Below are 14,880 nucleotides of genomic sequence, written 5' to 3'. Positions count from 1 at the left end.
TCTCCTGACCCCGAACATCTATTAACCTGACACATAGACACAATATACTGTTATTAATAGCAAGCTTACATGATAAACGTACTAACTAGTATCCAATGACTAGTTCTATTGATTAGTGATTAATGTAAGCACACAGGAAATCCCAATTTCTTCCACACCGTCACGGAAGAGCCATCCATACATCGCATGACGAACATTGTACAGAGCTAAACAGTGTCGAACTTCTTACCGTGCGGTGGCACGTTTGACGTCCTGCGTCAGGACAGAGGAAAGACCCGACGTAAAGTCGGGAGGGTCTTTTGAACGTTGGTACACGGAACGTAAGACGTTGTTGGTGGGATGATAGGGGTGTTTGTATTATGTGATCACTGGGGAGCTATTTAGAGGGCTAAATAATTATATAACATGATTGTATTTGTATTAACCTATCTGTATTATTATAGTGAATGTATTTATTGATAGTTAGGCGGAATAGATAGTATTGTAAGGATAATTGATTTAGGATAGGTATAATGGGTTAGGCTGCGCAAATAAAATTCCAGAGCAGAGCAGGTTGAGGGCATATGGGTCTAAGGTGAACAACAGACAACACCTCTTACAGTTGAGTCGAAACTTACATGGTGAAATGGCCAGAGTTAGTTCAATTAATTATCGAAAGTGTCTTTGTTATTTTGTTATTGTAAATTATTGTTTGGAGTTTTTTTCTTTTCAATGTTTTTCTCCATACTGGGATGTGTGCCTGCTGCCACTGGCTAGTAAAACTTTTTGTATTTGTCCTAAATCTTTGAAACACTGCCTCCAAGCCTTTTTTTCACTGCTGCAAAGTCAGCCATCCTACTGTTACATACAACATGAACAAATCTATTAGATTTCAACTGTAGATTGTTTCACCAGCAGCGATGTATTTGTTAATACCAATGGTTGTAAATGATTAGTAACAGTAAACATACATACAATCACAGATCTTTGGCTTGTCTGAAACTAAGTGACAATAGCCAACAAAACTATGAAATATACTAATCACGCCGCCAAAACTCTACAAAACATGCCGACTTTGCTTACAAAGTATGAGTATTTGGTGATGCTAAAATTTTATTATATTGAGTGACTTCTTCAACACTTTCTTAATATGAGGGCTATACATATAGCAATAGACAACTAATACGATTTTCTGACCCACTATTCCCATCTGACCTTGCTGACGACCACCCTCTATGGTATGTACTTTGCTGCTGACAGAAATAGAATAGAAACTCTCAACCCCCTTCTCCTTTGCCCCCCATTAAGTCTAACCTACTTTGGCATTTGAGATGGGAAAAGTTGGGGATGGGGCTTTTTCTTATTCCTCTTCCTGCAAACTTTAGGCCTTCAGCGGAAGAGTGAGATGGTTGCACAACCTCCTGTCCCCGTCAGTTACTGTCAAGCACTGAAAATGTAGTTAAAAACTATTAAAAGTCTGTAAAAAAAAGACTCTCCAAATCTGCTCTCCCAGTCACTGTGCCTCTGTACTTTATTGCTGGTTACATTGGCTGTCACATTTCCGCTCTCAGAATATTCCTGGTATCTACACCTGAAGATCCTCAAATTATAGTGTTTTGGATGCAGAACATGCACATGTCTACATAAACAACACACACTTGTGCACACCCATTCATTCAGGCTAAATGTATATCTCTCAGGTGTTTTGCGTTCTTGTATTGCTCCACTTTTCTGCTGCAAAATACACATACTCTCTGTTGCCCATACACTCTTTTTCTTTGTCTCAATTACAAATATTGCCATAAAGTGTCTAGGTGATGGTTGTTTTGCTGGAAAGCATCTGCTGTTAAACATGCTTCACTGCTTCATAAAAAGTGAATGCTGTTATGTGCTCCTGTATCTCTGTCCTTCCAAACTCTTGTTCTCTTTGGGAGTTTACCACAAATGTGTATTGACCAACCTTTAGTCTCTGGTGACTTTTAGAAGAAAAAACTATCTTTAAAAATAAATCCGCTTTCTTTCTCTGTCTGGCTGTCTGTATTTCTCTGTGTTTGTGTAGTGATCGAGGAAAACGGAGTCAAGATGAAGCTGACGGTGATTGACACCCCAGGCTTTGGAGACCAGATAAACAATGAGAACTGGTGAGTGAGCAAAAGAGAGGGACAGACAAAAGGCACGTGTGGATAAAGAGTGTGGGTAAAGTCAGTATGTTTTAATAAAAATAAGAAATTTGAACAATTCATTAAGCATTATACATTCAAAATGTACACCTGTCTAGGTATTATGATGTAAGTTTACAGTATAGTTCTACAATAAGGAGGAATGTCACAACACGTTACAAATGTAGTTGATAAGTTATTATGAATTGTAAATGTGATAGGTCATAATGCAATCTAAAGGTGATAGTGATGTCACAATGTATTTTAAACAGCTAAATCCAACCACATTTGAAGTGTGTTAAGCCATAATAGATTCTAAATATGAGTGTGTTTACATGACCATGAGAAACCCGATTACTAGTAATTGTCGGTTTATGCCAAAAATACGATAACTCCGTTTACATGTGTTTACTCAAGAAACGCGTCTACATGATTCTCTTTATTAATCGTTGTATGCTCCACGGACAAAACTTGCACCACCATCATCCTTCTGCAACAAAGTGTCTTCCTGTGTCAACACATTGAGTCCTACTAGACTAGCTAGCTACATATTACACACTTCTGCTCGGCGTGTAGCTTCTATAGTTGTTACTAAGTAACAACAAGTAACAACTAAGTTAACTTTGTTGTGCGAGCACCCAAAAAAAAAAAGTTAAACAGTTGTCCTCTCCGTGTTAGCAATTTATTTATCATTTCAATCAACCATGGATTTTAGAAAATGTATTCGCTACGCAGTTGTTACTTTGTTGCTGATGCAAAATCAAATGACAACAGCGTACATGTTACTTTTAATAGTGACGGAAAGTAGACAACGTCGTAATCTTATGATTCAGGCATCTACGCTCTACACTCTATCCATCACAAATGGACAGATAACCTGCTTTCCGACAAGAAGGCGTGGATGCTGGATGCGTGTCAGAAGTAAAGACTGGTGGGAGCAGATAGTCCTAAATGAATTCACCGATACCGAATGGAAGGAGAACTTCCGTGGCTCATTCATGAGGCTATGTGGACTGATGACAGAGGTCATGAGCCCTCAACAGGAGACTGTACGTGCCCCCTACCCCTACAGATGCGAGTAGCAATTTGTCTGTATAAACTGGGAAGCTGCTGTGAATACAGATTAGTGGACAACCACTTTGGGGTCGCTAAATGCACTGTGCAGAAATGCATGTACATGTTTTGTAAGAGTATGATGTCGTCAGTCGTCAGGCAACTAATTAAAGTCCACTCAGTGGAAGAGGCCTGTGCAACTGCAAAAAGATTTGAAGAAGCATTCTATATTCCTCAAATAGTAGGATGCATTGATGGCACACCCATTCCTGTTTTGGCCCTTGACTGATGGATACTCCGATTTTGAGAACAGAAAGGGCTGGACCTCGTACATTCTCCAGGGAGTGGTAGATGACACTTACTGCTTTTGGAATATAAGTTGCAAAGTGCCAGGAAGTGCACATGATGCAAATGTTCTAAGACAATCAATGGGCCTCATTCTCGAACGCAATTAAGAAGAATTTAAGAAGGAATTTCTTCTGAATTGGATTTAGGAAAACATTTGGCATTCATGAAAGTTTTCTCATCTGGGGTTTGTTCTGAACTTCAGAAGACTTTCCGAACTCGAAATAGCAGTCGTAAATCAGCCAGAGTTGTCTCAAATGCGATTCCTTAAAAAACCACAAGGGGAATCGCATTTAAGAAAACTCTCTGTGTTAGAAGTGTTACTGAATTTGTGAAATCGTTGGTGATTGCATTCACATCAACTCTACAGACATCCTCGGATTATTAGCATTATAATATAATTGTAATAATTTACCTTGCTTAGTGTGCACACTGTTAGATCCAGTGGAGAACAATTCCACTGCCCATCTTACTGGTATGATGTTGTATGTGACAAATAAAACCTTTAACTTGCACTTGGACTTGAACATCATATAAATTCAACCAGGCCATCCAATTATCACTGATCACTCGACCTATTTAAAGGGACGAGTGTGCACCCTAGGCATACAATATGGCACAACTGCTTTTCGCTTGGACATAACGTGCGTTCCTGCTTTCCTAATTTTGTTGATTCTGACTGCACACGTCACTGCTGTTGCGTGCCCTTATAAGGAGCTGTCGGGGCGTGTATGTATGCAAATTCAGGAGCACAACTTGCACACAGGGCTTTCAACTTAAGAAAACTCTTCCGGGAGAGCACAGCTCAGAAAACGTCTGCTGCGTAGGAACACATTTTCAAGCGTTCATGAATTTGGCGGATGTCTTTTTCTTACGTTGTTTTTCCGAAGCCCGTAAGAAACATTTCAGAAGAAACTTCAGAAAATGTTTGAGAATGAGGCCCAATGTTGTTTAAGAACGCACATCAACTTCCAAAGACACCAAGAGAAATTGAGGGTAAGGCCATAGATTTCTTTATCCTTGGCGACCCAGCTTATCCCTTTCTGGACTGGCTGATGAAGGGTTATATCCACTCTCAGGCCCTAACACCACAGCAGTCCTTTAATGCATACCTGAGTTCTGCCAGAACTGGGGTCGAAATCGCCTTTGGAAGGCTCAAGTCAAGATGGAGGGTTCTTCTGAAACGAAGCGACTTTCATTTCACGTTCAACTTTTGTGAGAGTGAAAAAGATGGCATCAGCCATACTTGGATGGAGGAAGCAGCAAGTTTGGAAAGGACAATACCCCAACCAGGTTTGAGAGCAAACACAACTCCAGACCCAGGAGGTCAGGCTGTTCGACGAGCCCTGACTACTTACATGGCAGCAAACTTTCGACTACGGAGACGGCACATGCGCTAGAGCCATAAAGTATTTTAAGAGATTTTCTGTATAGACCCATTTTTAGGTGTATTGTAAACAATGAATATGATATATACACATCTTAACAAAACATTAACAAATATACATCATAACCGTAGAATTTAGCAACAGTGCAACTGTCTGTATTGGTAATACTTTCTTTTATTTGGTCCAATCGGGGGTAGGATGGGGTGGGCCTGGAAGGGGGTGTTTTGTGTGTAAGAAAAAGGAAAATTCATGTACATGTACTGATGTGTCTCTGTTTATAATCTAGCCTATATTTCTCAGTAAAAAGAGGTTTAAAAAAAACTAACTAGAGAGGGTACAATTTCTGGGGAAAATGTAGGGTGTGCTTGCTTGCGTCGGTTGCAGAGGGGTCCGTTTTTTAATGACATTTTTACAACTGATATTTCTGTATATTTTATATAAAAAATGCATAGCCTACTTATTATTTATAAAGATTACATAGATTTAAAAGCATAATTTTTTTCTGCTCATTCACAACAAAAAATACTAAGAGTGAAGAGTAGAATGACATAGTTGTCTTCTCATTTCCCCAGCAAGAGGGAATGGTGATCAGCAGCCAGTGATAGTTGAATAAAAATGAATACATTTGGCAGACCGGTGTAAAAATTGACCTAATCTCTATGACTTAAACGTCATTTTAAGTTTTTCCCTTCTCGTGATATTTTCAGGCATTTAGCCTATAGAAAGCATTCATTCATTAATAAAGAACCCCCTTTGAAGCTTATTCTATCAACAACGTTACCGGCAGTAGCTATCTCAGATGGAATCGTGTTTCAAATAGTACCATCTGCTAACTGAAAATATGCCCCCAAAAACTTAAATAAGCTTGACATTTATTAAGGGGAAAATCCCTCATTCATAAAAAGCTCACTGGTAGCAATCATTGTCAGTAACAACGCAAAATGCGATATAGCCCTGTGTGGAGAAGCTGCCCCGGTAAATTGTACTACTACAGTACTAGACTGTGTTCATCTTGGAAGCGATTGCGTTGGTTGAATTCGATTTAACGTTCCGTTGTACGGTTTAGGCAGAAATTAATTATGGACAGATAACAAATGGACAGATGGACAAAGTTTAGGCTGTGGCAATGGAGTTCAGGTTAGTAGTCACTAGTCAGATAGTTTCACCTATTGAAAGACTTTTGATTTAAGTAAGGGTAGTGCCGAACATGTTCTGTCGCTGTTTGACTTCCTACTGTAAACAGCTGTGGAGATGTTTTTGTTAACTAGCTACTAGTGTCTCGCATAGGCTACAGGCTGTAGCCTACAGCGTTGCAGTGAGCTACACTGGTTTGAAACCACAGGTAATGATAATTTCACCCACAAATCGTTAATTGTACTCTAATTTCATAATAAATCCTACAACGAAAATGTATTTGTGAGGAATGTTTATTTTAAGGATTGAAAACAGATGCATCATAGACCGCTGTAGTATGTGTTGCCCGGGCAACAGAGGCTAATGTCATGATGCTAATGCTTCAGTGAAATAGTAGACTATTGTTTCCGAAAGTAGATGTAGTTACTTAATAATATCAGCTTATATTGTTCATTACACATCACAATTGTGTGTCATATCACTAAGTAAAATGAGCAAATAGTTATCACCCAGGCCTCTTTGCTTGTGGCGTTTCTGCAGCTGCCTTGCAGTAAAGCAAGGCAGCTGCCAGAAGTTAACGAGCTGCTAAACTAAAGTTCTGCTACAGATAGTCACGCGAGTTTTCGTGACGTTAGTAGCGTCAGTGACTGTGGCTAGCAAGTTAGCCACCGTTAGCTTCACTTTTTCGCCACAAAAACCATTTCTACTTAAACCATGCAACGGAACGTAAATAAAAAAACAAGCAACTCAATCGCTACCAAGACGAAACTTTTGACACCTAGGTTGTCTATGTAGTCCAAATATTGACTGAGGCTTAGGGGGGCAAAAATAAACAATAACTAGAGAGGGTACAATTTCTGGGGAAATTGTAGGGTGTGCTTGCTTGCGTCGGTTGCACAGGGGTCTGTATATTTTATATAAAAATGCATAGGGCCTACTTATTATTTATAAAGATCACATAGATTTAAAAGCATCTTTTTTTTGCTGCTCATTTACAACTCAAAATACGAGTGAAGTGTAGAATGAAATATGATGTCTTCTCATTTCCCCTGCAAGAGGCAGCCTCATCGTTGAATCAAAACGAATACATTTGGCAGACCGGTGTAAAAATTGACCTAATCTCTATGACTTAAACGTCCTTTTATGTTTTTCCTTTCTCGTGATATTTTCAGGCATTTAGCCTACTCATTGCATTCATTCATGAATAAAGAACTCCCTTTGAAGATTATTCTACGACGTTACCAGCAGTAGAAGATGGAATCGCGATTCAAACAGTACCATCTGCTAACTGAAAATATGGCCCCCAAAACGTAAATAAGCTTGACATTTATTTAGTGGAAAATCGCTCATTCATAAAAAGCTCACTGGTAGCGATCATTGTCAGTAACAACGCAAAATGCGATATAGCCCTGTGTGGAGAAGCCCCGGTAAATTGTACTACTACGGTACAGTACTAGACTACTGCTGTGTTCGTCTTGGTAGCGATTGCGTTGGTTGAATTTGAATTAACGTTCCGTTGTACGGTTTAGGCTGAAACTAATTATTTTCATGAACAGATTGACAAAGTTTAGGCTGTGGCAATGAAGTTCAGGTTAGTAGTTAGACTTTTGATTTAAGTAAGGGGAGTGCCGAACATGTTCTGTCGCCGTTTGACTTCCTAAACAGCTGTGTATATGTTTTTGTAGTGTCTCGCGTAGGCTACAACGTTGCAGTGAGCTACACTAGTTTGAAACCACAGGTAATGATAATTTCACCCACAAATCGTTTACTTGTAATCTAATGTCATAATAAATCCTACAACAAAAATGTATTTGTGAGGAATGTTTAATTTAACGATTGAAAACAGATGCATCATAGACCACTGTAGTATGTGTTGCCCGGGCAACAGAGGCTAATGTCGTGATGCTAATGCTTCAGTGAAATAGTAGACTACTGTTTCCGAAAGTAAATGTACTTCCTTAATAATATCAGCTTATATTGTACATTACACATCACAATTGTGTGTCATATCACAAAGTAAAATGAGTAAATAGTTATCACCCTGGCCTCTTTTCTTGTGGCGTTTCTGCAGCTGCCTTGCAGTAAAGCTATAGTTAGCCTAGCTATCCCCCAAGTTAACAGATGCGAAACGAATGTTCTGCCAAAGGTAGTCACGCGTGTTTTCGTGACGTTAGTGACGCAGTGACGTTAGTAACGTCAGTGACTGTGGCTAGCAAATTAGCCACCGTTAGCTTCACTTTTCGCCACAAAAACTTAACTTAAGCCTAAACCATGCAACGGAACGTAAATTCCAATAGAAGCAACTCAATCGCTACCAAGACGAAACTTTTGACACCTACGTTGTCTATGTAGGCCAAATATTGACTGAGTTTTAGGGGGGCAAAAAAAAAAAGAAGAAAAATAATAATATATATGTGAGAGAACAAAGGTTGTGCCCTTGCCGAAGGCAAAGCACACCCAATTATAACTCATAACTCAATCAAAATATGTTTAAATTATTATTGATAACAATAAAACAATTACATTTACAAGTTTTTGTATTCTCTGCCCTTATTTTCAGTGGTTGATTGCTCTAAATCATAATCGGAAAAGACTTGTTTTGTAGGGGGATATGATTGATGAAATCCTTGAAATAGGTAGGGAGGAAACATGGGTTGGGGCATGGTGTTTCGCAGGCCGTCTAGTAGAAGGCTGACAATCCACTCTGTGGACTGAGAACTTGCCTCCACAACTGCCAAAATCATTCTTTCTTCTCTGTTATGGCTCTCAGCCAGTTGTGTTGCCAGTAGGGGTGGAACGGTACATGTATTCGTACCAAACTGTACGGTACGGGCGTCATGGTTCGGTGCATGAAATAACACGGAGAATACACGCTATAAAAATAAATGAAACTCGTGTGCAAATTAATTCATTTAATCCGGAACTACTGTTAGATAGTCGTGTTCTTTAGGGACATCTAATCTGAAGCTCTGATTGGCGCTGCCGTGAGTCAGAGCTAGCTAGCAGCACTAAGACGAGTATGGCGAGTGGTGGCGACCCACGAGAGATAGAGGATCCGCCGGCCTTTTTAAGATTGCAAGTTTGTGAAAACTTCGGTTTCCCATTCAGTTACAGTAGTACAGGCGAGAGAGTGGTGGATAAGACAAGCACTGTGTGTCGGCGTTGTTCAGCAGTTGTGGGCAGTGACGTGCAGTCTGGGTAGGCAAGCTAGGCACTGCCTACCCTGCCAAAATTCAAACGTAAACATTTTTATTTACACATTTTCCCATTCAAGTGCCTCGCCTATTTGTGTTTGGAATCTGTTGCTGTCAACTCTCAATATGAAGTCCAAAGAGCTGTCACCATCAGTGAAGCAAGCCATCGTTAGGCTGAAAAATCAAAACAAACCTATCAGAGAGATAGCAAAAACATTAGGTGTGGCCAAATAAACTGTTTGGTACATTCTTAAAAAGAAAGAACGCACTGGTGAGCTCAGCAACACCAAAAGACCCGGAAGACCACGGAAAACAACTGTGGTGGATGACAGAAGAATTCTTTCCCTGGTGAAGAAAAACCCCTTCACAACAGTTGGCCAGATCAAGAACACTCTCCAGGAGGTAGGCGTATCTGTGTCAAAGTCAACAATTAAGAGAAGACTTCACCAGAGTAAATACAGAGGGTTCACCACAAGATGTAAACCATTGGTGAGTCTCAAAAACAGGAAGACCAGATTAGAGTTTGCCAAAAAACATCTAAAAGAGCCTGTACAGTTCTGGAACAACATCCTATGGACAGATGAGACCAAGATCAACTTGTACCAGAATGATGGGAAGAGAAGAGTATGGAGAAGGGAAGGAACTGCTCATGATCCAAAGCATACCACCTCATCAGTGAAGCATGGTGGAGGTAGTGTTATGGCGTGGGCATGTATGGCTGCCAATGGAACTGGTTCCCTTGTATTTATCGATGATGTGACTGCTGACAAAAGCAGTAGGATGAATTCTGAAGTGTTTCGGGCAATATTATCTGCTCAGATTCAGCCAAATGCTTCAGAACTCATAGGACGGCGCTTCACAGTGCAGATGGACAATGACCCGAAGCATACTGCGAAAGCAACCAAAGAGTTTTTTAAGTAAAAGAAGTGGAATGTTCTGCAATGGCCAAGTCAATCACCTGACCTAAATCCAATTGAGCATGCATTTCACTTGCTAAAGACAAAACTGAAGGGAAATGCCCCAAGAACAAGCAGGAACTGAAGACAGTTGCAGTAGAGGCCTGGCAGAGCATCACCAGGGACGAAACCCAGCGTCTGGTGATGTCTATGGGTTCCAGACTTCAGGCTGTCATTGACTGCAAAGGATTTGCAACCAAATATTAAAAGTGACAATTAGATTTATGATTATGTTAGTTTGTCCAATTATTTTTGGTCCCTTAAAAAAGGGGGGGCCACATATAAAATGTGTTGTAATTCCTACACCGTTCACCTGATTTGGATGTAAATACCCTGAAATTAAAGCTGAAAGTCTGCACTTAAAGCACATCTTGATTGTTTCATTTCATATCCATTGTGGTGGTATACAGAGCCAAAATGATGAAAATTGTGTCAATGTCCAAATACTTATGGACCTAACTGTATAGGCCTATTGGTTAAGTGAAAATACAAAGCGAGTTGAGTGCTTGACTTATACCAAACAGAAACAGTAGGCTAGCCTACAACTCACCTGAGTGGGGGAGGGGGGGGGGGGCGTTGTAACTGTCACCTGCTCGTCCGCCACAACAAATCGCTCAACTCGTCATAAAAACAACAAGTCTCATGATCACTTCCACTAGTGTTATTGTGGCTCTTTGTTTTGAAGTATGCCTGCTTTAAACTCTTCCACCAGCATCGAATTTGCTCAATCGAGCGAATAAAGCCTGCATCCTTCATTTTTTGTCCCACCAGTTTGTACAATTCCGCATTACGATGTTTCCGTCCGTCTATGAATTTGAATATATTTAACTATTTTAACTGAACTAGCATATATTTAGTCTCCTCTTCAGACCAAAAGTGCTATGACTTAACTCTAACAGCCATGGTTGAACTAAACTGTTGATGCTCACCGTTACAAAATAACCGTTGAAACATTATATCAACTTTTACATTTACATTTACATTTATTCATTTAGCAGACGCTTTTATCCAAAGCGACTTCCAAGAGAGAGCTTTACAAAGTGCATAGGTCACTGATCATAACAACAAGATAGCCAAAAAACATCGCGAGTAGCCAAAACATGAAGCACACATTGTGAACAACCAAAGTAAGTGCCAAAGGGAAGAACCATAAGAGCATGTAGTTAAACAAGTCACAACCAAACAACATGAACAGCTATAAGTGCAAGTGTACCTGTGGGAAAAAGCAAGCAACAGTAATAAAACAATATATCACAGCGAGAACCAAACATTTTAATCAGTTACCACTAACCACAAGAGCAACAAGTCTCTAAGCAAGAGTCATTGTGATCCTTGAGGAAACTAACATCGGGTCAAGCGAACCGTTCCTAAGTACCGTTGTACTCCCGGAACAAGTGCGTCTTGAGCCTTTTCTTGAAGGTGGAGAGACAGTCAGTGTCTCTGATGGAGGTGGGGAGTTGATTCCACCACTGGGGGGCCAGACAGGAGAAGAGCTTGTGTTGGGACCGGGCGGTCTTGAGCGGTGGGACCACCAGGCGGTTGTCTGAAGAAGACCGTAGGTGGCGGGTGGGGGTGTAAGGCTGCAGGAGAGACTTGATGTAGACGGGTGCAGTCCCGTTCACTGCTCGGAAGGTCAATACCAGGGTCTTGAATCTGATACGGGCCATGATAGGTAGCCAGTGGAGAGAGATGAGGAGCGGGGTAACATGGGAGCGTCTGGGTAGATTGTAGACCAGGCGGGCCGCCGCGTTCTGAATCCTCTGAAGAGGGCGGGTTGCACATGCTGGGAGACCAGCGAGCAGAGAGTTGCAATAGTCCAACTTGGAGAGGACGAGTGCTTGGACTAGCAGCTGGGTGGAGTGCTCAGACAGGTATCTCCTGATCTTCCGGATGTTGTAGAGGGTGAATCTACACGACCGGGAGACCGCAGCAATGTGGGCCGTGAGGGAGAGCTCGTCGTCCATGGTAACCCCAAGGTTCCTGGCAGAGGATGAAGGGGTCACCGTCGCAGATCCCAGGGTGATTGAGAGATCGTGGGAGATGGAGGGTTTAGCCGGGATGATGAGAAGTTCTGTTTTGGCGAGGTTCAGCTGGAGGTGGTGCTCGGTCATCCAGGCGGAGATGTCTGTGAGGCAGGCCTCAATCCTAGCTGAGATCCCCGGATCGGTCGGGGGGAACGACAGGTACAGCTGCGTGTCGTCAGCGTAGCAGTGGTAGGAGAAGCCATGGGAGGTGATGATTGGTCCAAGTGAGGTGGTGTACAGAGAGAAGAGGAGGGGTCCAAGGACGGAGCCCTGTGGGACACCAGTGGAGAGCTGGCGAGGGCCCGACAGTTTGCCTCCCCAGGAAACCTGGTAGGATCTTCCCGACAGGTAGGATGAGATCCACTGGAGTGCAGTGCCAGTGATGCCCATCTCAGAAAGTCTGGCGAGCAGGATCTGGTGGTTAACCGTATCAAACGCTGCAGAAAGGTCCAGCAGAATGATAACGGATGACCTGGAAGCCGCTCTGGCAGACTGGAGGGCAGTGGTGACTGAAAGGAGGGCAGTCTCTGTGGAGTGGCCAGTCTTGAAGCCCGATTGGTTGGGGTCAAGCAGGTTGTTCTGAGAGAGAAAGTTAGACAGTTGGTTAGATACAGCACGTTCAATTGTTTTTGAAAGGAAGGGTAACAGTGATACCGGTCTGTAGTTCTGGAGAACGGCAGGGTTAAGGGAGGGTTTTTTGAGTAGAGGGGTAACTCTAGCCTGTTTGAAGGCAGAGGGGAAGGTGCCAGAGGTGAGAGAGGAGTTTAGGACATGGAGAAGAAAAGTTATGATGGAGGGGGAGATGGTTTGAAAGAGAGGGGAGGGTATAGGATCAAGGGGACAGGAGGTGGGGCGATGAGAGAGAATGAGGTCAGAGATCTCTGCCTCAGACAGGGGAGAAAAAGAGTTTAGACATTTAGTTGGGTCAGTCATGGAGGGTGAGAGGGTAGGAAAGGTGGGTTTAGGGAACCGACTGCTAATGTCGGCGACTTTTTTCTCAAAGAAGGAGGAGAAGTCGTCTGCTGTCAGGGTGGAGGGAGGGGGTGGGGGAGGTGGGTTAAGAAGGGTGGAGAAGGTAGAGAAAAGTTTGTGGGGGTTTGAAGCAGAGTTAATTTTGTTCAGAAAGTAGAGGGTTTTAGCACCAGTTATGTGAGAAGAGAAGGATTTGAGGAGGGAGTGATACTTATCAAGGTCCAGACCGCCTTTGGACTTGCGCCATCTCCTCTCGGCTGCCCGAAGGGTGGACCGTTCTTCACGAATAACATCCGTAAGCCACGGGCAGGAGGGAGAAGATCGTGCAGGCCTGGTTGACAGGGGACAGAGAGAGTCAAGTGATGCAGTTAAAGTGGTTAACAAGGTGTCGGTGGCAGTGTTAGTGGGGTGGGACGAGAACTCGTCAATGGGGGGGAGGGAGGATGTTACAATAGAGGAGAAATGGGAGGGGGATAGGGAGCGGAGGTTGCGCCGGAAAGTTACAAGGGGAGGGGAGGTAGAAGGAGTTGGAGGGAGAGAGATAGAGAATTGGATAAAGTAGTGATCAGAAATATGCAGTGGGGTTACAGAGGTTAAGTCAGTGATACAGTTACGTGTCAGGATGAGGTCTAGCTGTTTGCCTGCCTTGTGGGTCGCCGGTGTGCTCAGCAGCATCAGGTCGAAGGAGGTCAGGAGAGACAAGAAGTCGACGGCCTGAGTTCCTTGGAGGTGGATGTTGAAGTCCCCAAGGACTATCAGGGGGGTTCCATCATCCGGGAGGACGCTGAGGAGCATCCTCCACAAAGTCGGCTAGCGGGCCTGGTGGGCGATAAAGAACAATTAAGAATGCTTTGATAGGATCAGTTAGCATCGCATAATGGTGTTCAAATGATTTGGCAGTAACAGGGAGTGGTGTGGATGTGTATTTAATATGTGGGGAAAGAAGCAACCCTGTCCCACCACCCCGCCCGGTTGAGCGGGGTGAGTGAGTGAAGGAGTGGTTGACGGAGAGAGCAGCTGGAGTTGCAGTGTTCTCAGGGCGGATCCATGTCTCTGTCAGCGCAAGGGCATGAAGAGAAGCATGAGATGCAAACGCTGGGATGAAGTCTGCCTTGTTCACAGCGGACTGGCAGTTCCAGAGCCCTATAGAAAGAGAGAGGGCAGGTGGAGAAGATCTGGATAGGTAGCAAATGTTAGAAGTTGACCGTATATACTTTGTGATATATCTACGTCTACGGGTAGTGTAATGAACGGGAATGCTGAAGAAACACATGCTAGCTATAAATATGTTGTAGGTGGATTAGAATACAAATAGGGTGATGCTTATCAGAAGAGGTGATCCACCACGTCGGCCATCCTCGGACGACTCCCGCAGGTAGACTCCCTGTCTTTGTTCGACCGAGTCTTCGTGCACCGAGGCTGCCAGACGAGGCTGCCTCTGCAGTGCTACTCGCCTAAATATGCTAAAGGCGCAGCTGACAATGGCCCTAATTATGTAAACAAAGCCAGGGTCTCACTCGGCGGCAAGTACCCTGAAACTCGATCTCTAGCTAGCTACCTATTGACCAATTTAGCTGCTATACCCTTACCCTCTGTCAAAGTGGCAAATAATTAGCAAAACACAAATGAATGAAACAAACTCTGGTTACTTACAGTCAGATGGCAGTCACGAAGTA

At 42.8% G+C, this 14,880-nt stretch overlaps 1 protein-coding gene across 5 annotated transcripts in view; it reads left to right on the top strand.

Annotated features, from left to right (window-relative positions):
* The window catches only part of septin12 (septin 12), a 225,460-nt gene that overhangs the window by 182,905 nt on the left and 27,675 nt on the right, over nt 1-14,880 (top strand). For all 5 annotated transcript variants that reach the window (XM_067232401.1, XM_067232400.1, XM_067232403.1 and 2 more), the window contains one exon: nt 2,039-2,120. In XM_067232401.1, the coding sequence (XP_067088502.1) occupies nt 2,039-2,120 (82 nt within the window). The remainder of the gene's footprint in view (nt 1-2,038; nt 2,121-14,880) is intronic.

Source organism: Osmerus mordax, chromosome 3, assembly GCF_038355195.1.
Source record: "Osmerus mordax isolate fOsmMor3 chromosome 3, fOsmMor3.pri, whole genome shotgun sequence".
Classification (NCBI taxonomy): Eukaryota; Metazoa; Chordata; class Actinopteri; order Osmeriformes; family Osmeridae; genus Osmerus; species Osmerus mordax.
This window is presented reverse-complemented; position numbering and strand designations above follow the sequence as displayed.